At 28.2% G+C, this 13,131-nt stretch overlaps 1 protein-coding gene across 2 annotated transcripts in view; it reads right to left on the reverse strand.

Annotated features, from left to right (window-relative positions):
- Positions 1-7: 7 nt before the first annotated feature.
- The window catches only part of LOC122720686 (cysteine-rich motor neuron 1 protein), a 275,210-nt gene continuing 262,086 nt past the window's right edge, over positions 8-13,131 (reverse strand). For both annotated transcript variants that reach the window (XM_043947524.1, XM_043947523.1), the window contains exons 6-11: positions 6,972-7,157; positions 6,699-6,878; positions 4,190-4,545; positions 2,333-2,689; positions 1,020-1,220; positions 8-931 (exon numbers count right to left, since the gene is read on the reverse strand). In XM_043947524.1, coding sequence (XP_043803459.1) covers positions 680-931; positions 1,020-1,220; positions 2,333-2,689; positions 4,190-4,545; positions 6,699-6,878; positions 6,972-7,157 — 1,532 coding nt within the window. In that variant the 3' untranslated portion in view covers positions 8-679. The remainder of the gene's footprint in view (positions 932-1,019; positions 1,221-2,332; positions 2,690-4,189; positions 4,546-6,698; positions 6,879-6,971; positions 7,158-13,131) is intronic.

Consider the following 13,131-nt stretch of genomic DNA (forward strand, 5'->3'; position numbering starts at 1 on the left):
GGAAAAAAAAAAAAAAAAAAAAACATGGCATGTAAAAATCGCAAGAAAGCCGATATAAAATCGTCCAAATATTGCCAAAGAACAGAAACGGAGTTTCGTGATCGCGATACGAAACACAACACATGGTCCAGAGATCGAGGGAACTAATACTATAGACTAAGACACCTGCTTCTCTCTTCTACGATTCTCGATCGAGTTAGGATCTACGTTTATCTCGTTAGCGTATTTATATACTTTTCTCATATCCTTCTCGTGATAATTACGCTAGCTTTTGTATTACATATCGTATTTTGTATTACAATTTACATATCGTAACACGATATCGTATCGAATTAGAGCCGAGGGAGGGAAGGGGGGAGAGGGGAGAGGAATTCGAGAGGGTACCGACAGCCGTGGTTCACGAAGCATCGGCCTATACATCTCAGTTATCTTCTCTTACAATCGTAAAACCGTCCGCTACTTATAAATAATACTGAATCTACAATATGGTATTTTGGACCGGTAAAACGTCAAGTTTGGACTTGTTGTTGGCAGCAGAGTGTGGTTCCATTCTCCTCTACACTTCTCTGATTTGGTCTTCGTTCTTCTCTTACTGCCGGCGCGCACGAGGGGGCCGCCGCACGTAAACTCCGTCTGTCCAAGAATATCTCACGTTTTCCCCGGTTTGCCAAACAGTCTTTTACAAGGGTACAATTTTCTCGTTTCGATGCACCGGCGTGTCATACACTGGCACGCATTTATAGTACTGAGGAGGGTAAATGGAGTAAGAAGTCTCGGAGGGTGAGAGACGGGCTCGGAATCGACTGTGAAGAATATGGACGATGAGCATCAGGCAGAACAAGGAGAGTATTGTGATCAAGATGATCGGCACTGTGCCCCATCCTTTGCCTTGATGATGACCGCCATTCGTCGCACCGTTTCCTTTCGTCGGCTGAAAATAAAAAGGAACGAAGAAAGGAGAAATTATTAAGAATCGACTTATCGATACGTTCGAGATGAAACTTAGCCAGAATACTTACCGCGATCGGACAAATCGGACAACAAGTTCCAGGTTTCGCAGGCAACGGATCGTTGCAAGCTATCGAGCAAACAGTCTCTTTGCAATTGAGCTTCCCTCCCGTGTCGCAGGTGCACGAGGTGCACGAGTTCGGATGCCAAGTCGATCCTTCCGGATGCGTTCCGTTCACGTGGTCAACGCAGAAAGCACGACATCGGCACATCTATGAATAATATCAAGAAGACCATTTCGCTTAAATATGTAATGTATAGTATATGTCTCTATTATCCGAAAATATTAAAAAATTTATATTAAAAAGGAGAGATATAAATAATACTCTTATTTAATATCAATCTTATAAAATTTAAAATTCTAATTTTTTAGCTGTCAAATTTTACACATTTTTTAATATGTACAGAAATGTGCGCTTTGAAAATAATTTTTCATTTCAACCTTCTATTTTTTAATGTCAATGATTATGGATTTTTCAATATTATAGATATGTATTTTTGCCAATTTTGTAGCACTTTTTTTAATTTCTTAATTATTTTCGATTTTCTTTCAATAGTTAATATATTGTATATATTATGTGAACCTGTTCAATGTCAATTTTAAATTAATTTTTATTTTCACTGATAAGGAAAGACGTCTACGATTGTACGTATAGTTAATCGTAAAAGTTTTCATATAATTTATGCGAAATAAGTTAAAATTTTTTTTTATAAAACCAACGATAATTATTTTATTATATGGACAATTACAAGCATACAATAAATTATAATGAATTATGTATAAATTATATAATTTATAATTTTTTTTTAATAAATAGAATATCATATTTTAAAAGAGTAATATCAACTCTTAAAATTCTAGTATTATTTTCGTTTTTAAAATAACTTTGTAACTATATGAGATAAAGATTTTAAATTATGAAATACATATAAAATATACTCGGGCAAAAGTGCATTCGAAAAATGATAAAATTTGATTTCGCGTATTCAAAGAGATTTTAAATCGAAAAAAAATTGCTATATTATAATACATTATGTTTTAATAAAAACACACAAATTTTTATTTTAAATCAGAATTTTTAGATTGTATTCTTAATATTTATTTTTAAGATAATTTTTTCTTCTAAAACTTTTCTTCTAAAATTGATTGATTGTAAAATGATTCTAAGCAATGAAAATTTTAAATCAATAGATTATATAACGAAAATATAATAATGTTTCAGCATCGTGTGACTTAAATCCACCACTTCGATCGATGTTTGCAATATGTTTCAGCTTCTGTAACTATTTAAATTAAACAACAGAGGAAACTGTATCTACTTACAGAACAGCCGCGTTTGTTCGTTTTGTAACCAAACGCGCATCGTTTTCTGCATCCGATTAAAGGTGGACAACTTGTCGATTCTGGCGTTCGGCATTTGCAAAATGTGCAGTCGTTTTCGTCCATAACCAATCCTCGTTCGCAGTGCAAATCGCACTTCACCTCGGGACAAATCTTTTTTCCGGCATCGTCGATAACTACAGTGTCAGTGGTAGATTGTTCAAAAGTCTGGCAATCGCAGATCGAGCAATCATTTTCGTCCTTTACGATCTTGCAACCGAAATCGCAGTGAAACTTTGGACAAATGTTTTTGGATTCGTCATTAGTAGTAGGACGATCCGTTATTATCACATCGTTTTTCTGAAAAGTAGAAAAATATGGGATTGATGATAAAAAATTGTATTTCATATATTTATACGTATATTATAAAAAATTCTTGTGATTTTTTGTATAAGAAAATACATATTTTCTGATAAAAATTAAGAAATAAATTAATCATTTACAAATTTTTTTTTATTTGTTATTTTTATTCGATCTTTATTTAAATATATTTGAAAAAAAATTTATTACTTAATTAATATATGAATTATTATCTTTCTGTGTTTTTTTAGTTTCACAATCTATTCGCTTTAGATGGTGAAAAATATAAATAAATTCGTAAATGATTAATTTATTTTTACTTTTATAAGCATATATTTATTATATATAAGCATATATTTATTAATATAGAAGACTGTATTTATTAACATAGAAGAAATTAGGTACAATTAGTTTTAATCGAAGTATCAAATTCTTTTTTTTACAACGAATTATTTTTTGTTATTTCTAATAAATTATCAATCTTTTGTTTGCATTGAAAGAAAATTCATTTCAATCAAAACATTGGAAAGTCTTTTTTTTTGTGATAATGCAAAGTCGCATATCGCCATTGCCATAATTAATTATCGCATATTGCCATAATTAATCAAGCTTTTCATAATCTAGAATATTATAGCTAGCTTATTGTTTACATTATTTCACTCATTTAATAATATAATTTTTCGAATAGCTTGTTTTCAAAATAAAACAGAAATTGAAAATTGAAATTGTAAATAACCATCATTCCAAAAATCTTCATTTTCATTTTCAATGATAATGAAAGTAATTTCATTGGTTTTAAAAAAAATTACTTTGATTAATATTAGAATGCTTAAGATCTTAGAAGATTCTTATATTGATATAAAAGAGATATTAAAAATTTAATTTTTTTGTTTGTAATATGTTAATTTTATTATACATATATTATAAGTATAAATAGTTGATCAAAGAATGTAATATCAAAAAATATGAACGTAATGATATAAATTATCTGCAAGTACTATCGAATATTTTACTTTTTTAGTTTCTATATTATCGATTATTTTATTAATATAATTTAATAAATTAAAATAATGTCAAAAGTGAAATGAAAAAGTTATAGATCTAGAAAGACATCCAATTAAAGATTATATTAATTCGAAATAAGTGAAAAAGCTGATAGACCTAGAAAGATATCCAATTAAAGATTACATTAATTCGAAGTTATATTAATGATTACTTAATTATATATAATAAATATCAATCAGTATCAAAATATACGATTTCATTTATCTGTTATATACAATAACTTTCTGGCACAAAATTAAATTGTTAAGCCTTATATATGATTTTTCACATGATAAATAACACAATTCGTTTCAAAAAATACTAACAACCTAATATCCTTGTGACTATTTTTTAATCTCCTTAAAACTGGAAAATTGAATGCATTTATTTCTTCGATGTTAACAAATATATATCTAAAAACGAGAATACGAGAATATTTATGCCCCCAATACATACCTCGGATTTGTCGCAACTGCAAATGGGACAATTGCTTTCGTCTTTCGCGTAACCGTGTTCGCATGTTAACTCGCAACCGTCGAGAGAAGTTTGACAAGGTATCTCCGATCGGAGGAACGTCGTGTTCGTAAGCGGTGGACAATGCGGACAACATTCGCCAGGATCGGGAGGAATCGCGTTCTCGCAGGATTTGCACATTGATTCTTGGCAGGATACCATCCCGTCCTCCTGGCAGACGCAACTAACACAATCGGATGGCTGCCATCGTTCGTTCAACTCTCTCGCTTTGCCCTCGTAAATACAATATTTAGGCGGTTTCGTCATCTCGGTTGCCACTTTTATCCATGAGATGGATTCTGCGAAACAAACAACAGTAATTGTTTTTTTTTTTTTGCATAAAGATTGGGATAAGATAATAGATAGATTTACGATGGTAAATAAATTTTTTTCACTAAGCAATTCGATGATGTAATTATTTTAATGTAAAAGGACAGATTTGAGTTTAGTAGTTTAAATGAGTTTTGCATGAACAGTAAATTCGATATAACGTTAAGAATATTTTAAAACTTTAAAATAAAATCGAGATATTGATTTTTTACATTATTTATCCATATAATCTGTATAGAGTAAGATAGTAAACTTATTACTTTAGTACATTAATTCGCTTCATAATTTGAACGCTTGGTAATTATAAAATTTCTCTTCGATTTTAATGACATTGAAATGTGTTATCAAGATCAACATTTTGAAGAACTTTTCGTTATGCATATACTCCTTTCGCTTCAGTTTCTGAGATATACGTAGAAATGTATTTCGTATCGTAAGTAAAGTTTGATACAGGTTTTTATTAGACTTAATGTAAGTTTAGATTAACTTGATTTAATGTAAGTACTAGATTAAGTAATTTCTATACGCAAAAATATTTTTTCTTGATGTTTCGAAAATCAGCGCTGGAAAAAATTATTCAGAATATTAATCTTAATTTCAAGATCATTAAAATCGAAAAAATGGACTTTTTCTATATATTTATCGTGTATTTTATAGTTATCTATTTAAAATTCATAAAATTAGATTAAAAAATCTAACAAATAAATTTAATCATAGAATTGTTTATTAGTATAATATTATTATTAATGATTTTTCTTTGGAAAACTGTATTCAATTCTTTAAATTAACTAGCTTAAACTAGTAATATCAATCATCAAGTATAAAAATATTAACTTGTTCACATGTCAAAACTGTATTCATTAAATTAATATAATATTTTATCTCAATATCTCATATCGTATCCAAGATTAATTTATTATCTCCATACCAAAGATAACTGTAAAATTATTTTTTTAATATATAAATATTCATATTATTATTAAAACATAGAAAAGTTGTTAAAATATTATTTTATTATTTATTAAAATATTTTTTTTGTACAAAAGTTAAAGAAGTTTATTTTTGCTTAAGATTGCCATCTTAACTTATTTTCCCATACATTTAAATGGGACATTATGGGAAGGAAAAAGAGAGAAACGATTGCAATCTAAATTGAAAGTTGGCGGCGATAAGTTCTCTAAGCTGCGAACAGACTGGGATACAATCACTAGAAATAATGTATCCTGACAGTTAGTTAACTATCATCAATCTATATCTTAGCAATTTAATAATAGTGATAAATGTTAGTATTTATATATTAATTAAGTTCAATTTTAATTTATCAATTCAAATCGGTTTTTATAAAAGTTAAACAATTAATAATTTATATGTATCTATATCACAAAAAGAAAAAAGTATTTCTATTGTGTAGTTTCTATTGTACCAATTATTTTTTCTAACAATTGCATATTATTGAAAAATTATTAACATTTATCGAAAAATTGGTTGTGTAAATAAATATTTTTTCTGACAATATTCTTTTATATATAAGTAATTTAAGGTTATGAAGAATATTCAAGGATATTTATATTATGAAGGACATTCATTCTATGTAAAAATTTAAATAGTTATCACGAAAGCGTTAGTTTCTATAAAAAATTATCATTTTTATGTTTTATTTAACTTGTGTATTTATCTATAAATATAATTTATAAATATAATTTGTTTAATTAATTAAAAAAAATCTTTAGTTTATTAAATATTAAATAATTTACGACTTTACAACTTTTTTAACATTGTTATTATTTCATTAGAAAATAATTATTTTGTTAAAAAAACATTAAAATACTTCACAATTGTTATTATAACAAATCATCTTCATTTAATCAGATATGTTTAATTGATATGTTTTATTAGATATATCAACTCATATAATTATATTATTTCTCACATAATTTATTAAAAATCAAAAACTGAAAGATTGGACTATGTATATTTTAATCTCTCTATATAATCATTCAATTTCTAGCGATTGTATGTAGTTTTACGATTATTAATGAACAATCGATTAATCAAATTTTCTCGAATTTTTACTATTTAGAACAAATTGCAAGTGATAATTGAACGTATTTAAATCTGTTACCTGCGGGTTTGCACTCGTAAAGAGGGCAACAGCTACCGGGTGTCTCGCGATCCAGGGCAGCTCTCACTTGAACGGGACGATGTCCCGGTTCACAGGTAGGCCTTGGACAGGGCGCGCACTCGCACTTTCCATCCTCGGTTAACACGCTATTTTCGGGGCACGGCTCCGATTCTCGAGAGTCTTCGATGGAAAATAAAGCGACACTTTGAATGAGTTTGTCCCGGAACGGACGATGGATCGTGACACGACGCGACATTTAATTCGATCTCTTACCTGAGGGCAGGCAATCGTAACGAGCACAACAGCTACCCGGTGTTTCTGGATCGGCTGGCTTCACCTGGATCCGACGTTGACCCGATTCGCACTCGACCGACGGACAGTCGATGGCCGCCGCGCATTTGCACTCACCGCCCTCCCCTTGAACACTATCCTCTGGACACTCGTTGCCACGCGTGTCTCCTATAAACGCAAACGAATACAAATGTTGAATATGTTTTTCTCGATTGCATGTTAGCAATGAGAGGATCGCGTTACCGGTTATCGAATTCGTTTCGATTCGTTCGAATCGAACAAGAAAAAAACGAGGAGAAACTGCTAGATCGAACTGGTTACTCGTTTTCTATGATGAAAAAAAAAAAAAAAATGTTACGCCATCGCTTCGAACGAATGCATCGATTTTTTTTTTTCCACCGATTCATTTACCGTAATCTCATTCACGCGGTTCAGGAAACGTTGCTACCGTTACAGAAATATTACTTCTCGAGGATAAAGCAAAATATGGCCTCTGAAAAAAAATTGCATTTGCCAAGAAAATGTTAGCATCGCTAAGTTAGAATAATCGTCGAAGAAAGTATCGCGAACATCAAACCGAGATTAGTTAAATACGATGCGCTGCTGTTCATACGATCTTTTCGATCGAATTGATCGTTATTGCCAATTCCCCGTGGGGAATCACGATGTCGATACGATGGAAAATACGACCACCACCAACTCGAATTACGCGGGGAAAGGAAAAGTTGGATCGCAATTGGTAACTAAAATTTATAACTATGATGATATTTCTCCGGAAATGGATAGGATTCTGCAACATATCTGTATACCTCCCATGTTTGAGAAGCGGAAGCAACAAAGGAAAAATAGTACCCGTGAGAATCAGCGTGATGCAGTGTGTGCTCGAGAAGGATACCGTATCGGTACCTAGGAGTATTCTATCTCCACCTGGACCGAATAATGCCAACGTTTCAAACACCACATTTCAAATCTTGAATCATTTCAACTTTTGCCCTATAGAAATCTTTTCAAACAAAACAAAAGATGAACAATCCGCTGTACGTGAGTGGTTTGAAAAGTAATATCGCGTACAATTCGAAAAAGAAACAACGCAGTGCTGCAACGTGAGCCATCAGATTGTAAATATTCATTCATACTATAAATTATGCAAAGATTCATTTTATTTACTTTATTTCCCCTTTTGATCATGTCATCGCCCACGCAACTTTCGATACAATCAAGAAACTATAGTTTCTCGTTTCTTGTATTCGTCACACTTGCCTAATTTGGTATCCCGTAATTTTTAAGTTTCTTTCACATCTCAAGAGGAATTTTAAGATCCTTCATTTTGCCATGAATAATGAAATGGTAATAAAATTTTGGATTAAGAATTGAATGACGAAATTCAATGACGAAAAATATTGAGATATATGTAAATACATATAGAGAAATTAAATATTATTTTTTATATCAACGAATTATATTTTCATTTTTATTTTGATTTTCTTTTAATGATTTCTTTCTATCTTATGAATTACTGATACATATTTTTTTAGAGATCTATCACACGGTGTTGTTACCATATGATAAGAAAGAAAGGAAAACTTTGAAATTTTTGAAAAGAAAGATTAATTTTTGATTCATATTTATTCATATATATTCGTGAAGTCTTTCTATATCGAGATTTAGAGAAAAAATAGATTATAAATTTAAATATAAGTCTAATATAATGAGATCATTCTATTTTCTCTTTTTATCGTATAGTAGCATATATGTATTCGTCGAAGTATCGACTAAAGCACGCGTTCATACATATATATGCATACACGCGCATTTCGCTAAATTCTCGAATTATAGAACGTAATATCATGGAAAATCCTCATATATGAGAAGCAAAAACCTAAAATATGAGCAAATATTTGCGGCTACTTTTTATCCCTTTGCGGATAATTTCACGTTCGATAAAGTAATTAAACGAAAAAGTTCTGAGCCTTACTATGTCATGTGATCGCTTATCGGCTATGTGTCAACCGGACGTAATCGCAGAAAATTCCCGGTTCAACGCTTCTTTTTTCTTTTCAAGTGCTCTGTGATTCTCGTTCGATCTTTAAAACGGCGTATTTTCAGTTTCTAGGCTTGTATTACGCGTTCACCAGGATTATCGATCGAGCTGCTCGGTGCCCAGACAAGTAATTGAGCTTATGCCACGTAATTGGCTTTTAACTTTTCGACATTGCTTCGACGGACATCGGATGATACGAAATAAGATTGTTCGATGCGCTTCTATCGCTGTCGAGATCTCTCGCAAGGACAAAAATAATATCGTTACCATTCATCGATAATGAAGTTTGGTAAATATCAGGAATTTTTTTTTCCTTATCCCAAAATGTGTTTGTTATAGTTATTTATGTATATTTAATATAATATACGTTTTTTCGAAATAAAAAGAAAAACGATATTTGATCTATACGTTATTTATATAAACTATAAATAATCATTAATAACCCGTGAAATTTAATACTTGAGTGTCATTCTAGAATTTTATATCTATTTAGGTTGCTATAAAATTAGATTAAGATTTCTTATTAGGCAATAAAATTGATTTTTTTTGCAAGCATGTATTCAAATCAATAGAATGTACGATCTTGATTTAAAATTAATAATATAATTATAAAATAATTCCAATTGAAATGATCCGCATTTTTTAAAATGATTAATATACCGTTCTAAAATTCATCTAATGTCTAAACAAGAAATATATATATTGCGAACTTAAATATTTTTTAAAATAATCAGTATATCATAAATTTGTTTAATATTTAAATAAAAAATATATATTTGCAATATAAATAGATTTATAATATTATAGATAATATTATAGATATAATTGTACATTTTACATTAAAGAACAAAGCAAAAAATAATTATAAATTTTGAGAAAAAAATAATTGTATTCTTATGTATAAAGCCATTTTTCTCTTTTTTTACTGTCTCCTGAATGCAAAAGACATTAAAAACTGCATACTATATCAATATTCATTCTGCCATTTTGAATTATCTCTACGATCTTCAGTAATGACTCTTTCGCCCATAATCTTCTATATTTTTTTTCTTTTATATTCAGTAGCCATAATTCTAGAAAAATGTTCATTAATTATTAAGTGTATTTTTAATATTTTATAAAACCGGAAATCAGACAGTGATGGCTAACTTATTTTTTTAATTATTATATGATGATGTTACACGAATGTAAATATAATTTCTAAATATTATATTAACGCATTGCATTTCCAAAAAATTATTATTTTTCAATAAATTGTAGTTGAAAAATACATAAAAAGTTTTTGGTATATATTTTCGGTACAATTTTTATATTACATATAACTTATTTAATTTTTCAATTAAAAATAAACAAAAAACAACGTATACAAGTTATAATATACTATCAAAAATAATTGGTAATATATCGTATAATCAGATAATATATCGTATAATGTGAACGTTTTATAACGTCTATGAGATCAAGTCTTTTACTCGCAAGGTCATCTTATCTGAAATTATTCTATTTTTGCTTTTTATTGCATCTTTATGCATTTATGATATGATAATATGATGCTACTATGATATACAACATACATATATTGTTTTATAATTTATTTGCAATTTTTCCAGTCGATATTGGCTTTATTATTTTTGTTATTATTATATTTATTATGAATAATTTGTCAATATATTTTTACAGATTTACAAACACTTATTATTATTAAAGATTTTATCATGTAGAAGTATTTACTTCAAATTTTAATGATCTCAAAATAAAATTAATATTAATATAACATCGATATTTGAGAGATATGAGAAAATTTTATCATTTTGCAATATGAAATATATTTATGTTATGAAAATATAAATGACCAATGCAATTGAGAAACTATTATTTTTAAATTATTTTTAAATTATTTTAAAATTAAAATTTAAAAAAGATAAATGAGATATCAAATGATCGATAAACACTTAAATTATATCTTATCGATTCGATGAATTAAATATATTTTGGTAGAAATTATTTTTAGAAATAATTTTCAGTTTTACAACTTTTAAATGTCAAAAAATATTTTTCTATAGAAAATTAAAAATTAATTCAATTAAGATACGAATATTAATTTGAGTGCATATGAAAAAAAACAATTTTTATCATTTAATCGTGAATATTTTTATTATTATCATTATTATTATTGTAATTAAATATTATTGTTATAAATTCATTCATAGAATCAGAAATCTATTCAATTCTTAATTTCTAGTTATCATCATATAAAAGATGCTTGGAAGAAATAAGTTAAAAATTTCAATTATGATTATAGAAATTAAAAAAAAATTATCATGCAAAAATATTCATTAAGACTTATTTATTAAGTTACAAATAATTTAATTTTATATTAGATGAAGTAAGACAGAATAAATGTGATGGACATTTATTTTTTCATTTTGCTGTTATTTTTTTCATTCATTGCACTCATTAATGCAAAATTAAATTCTTTATAATTTAAAAAATAAATTTCAACATTTTTGTATATCAATTTTTGTTGTATCGTATTTGTTTTATTTTCTAGAATTATTCTTCGCATTTTCTTTTGCCTCGTGCAAATACATGCATAATATATGTATAATATACTAAGTATACTTATTAATATATAATAAAAAATGTTTATTTATACAAAAAAACTTTTACGTTGAATAAATTAAATTATCCAGCTTCAATTTTTTTCTCTTTTTCAACGATTCGTTCATCTACTCTTTTGTCAGATTTCGTTCCTTCCTTTTTCTTGTTCGTTTTCACGAAGCAAATTTCAAGTGAATGAAAATCAAGCAGATCGAAGACAAGGAATATCATGACAGTATCGATGACGACTCATCGGTCATCGCAAGATCACCGAGGACCAAACTTTGCCATCCGGTTGATCGAGTGTTGCGAAACTCGTTAGATGTATCGCGTGTCACGTTCGTGAAGACAGATAACGGGAGAAAGAAGAAGAAATGATGAAGATCATTATAAAAATAACGCGAACGTTATCTCGCGCATATAATTGACATTGACGTAACGCGACCGTGCACTTCTCACTTGTTTGCTTTTTTTCTGCTCGAGATTCCATTTTCTAATCTTACCTCGTTAACTTCAATTTAATTTTGACTGATTTTGCGAATTTTTCCTTTTCAATAAATCGCAAATGGGTCTTATTTCATATAACAATATCGAACGATTTCAATGATTTTTTTAATATTATTGTTACCAGAGTGCATGATTCTAAACAACTTTTTCCTTACACATAATTCGAAAAAACGGTCTTAGTTGGAATTATTCGCAAAAAAACTTTTAGCATTATTACATTGAATTTATATGCATTCGTAGCACGTACGATAGTATACAATCGTCACTTTTGAATTATTTGTTATACAAACACGACATAACGGATGAACAAATATCAAGTTAATATCCATTCATAACGAACTTGGACATTCTATGAAATGCAAAAAGAAAAAAAAAATATAAGACAATATGTTCAATCTTCAATGTTTAAATGTTTAATATGTTCGATTCATTCGACACAAATACAAATGTATTTGTACAAATTTATTCAATATTGCAATAATAATAATTTATCAAAATAATAATATATACATAAGAGGCTATGAAAAAAATATTTTAAACAACTTAATAACTCTGAAAATATTATTCGATAAATTTATTTTAATATATTTTATCTTTAATAGTTTTATTAATCTATTGAAGCAAATAAATGCATTGTGTATATTTATTAAAGGTAGTAAAACATTTTTATATTAAGTTGGCATTAAAATTTTAAATAAATGATTACATGTATTCATTTACTATGTTTTAAATTATATCACAAAGGAAATTTTAAGTTAGTGATCACACATATTGATGCTCATATAAGTAAAATTCAATAATAATAATAATAGAGAAAATTTTTTGAAAATAACTCAAAAATGCTAAAGGAAAAATTGTTTAGAATGACTCATAACAATATATTAAAAAATCATTGAAATTAATGTTGTTATATCAGAAACTAACTTCTAACTAACTAAATTGCTAATCAATATAAAAGTATATTTTTAATCATATACAAATATCCATTTTCAT

Source organism: Apis laboriosa, unplaced genomic scaffold, assembly GCF_014066325.1.
Source record: "Apis laboriosa isolate Shangri-la unplaced genomic scaffold, ASM1406632v1 scaffold1321_cov151, whole genome shotgun sequence".
Classification (NCBI taxonomy): Eukaryota; Metazoa; Arthropoda; class Insecta; order Hymenoptera; family Apidae; genus Apis; species Apis laboriosa.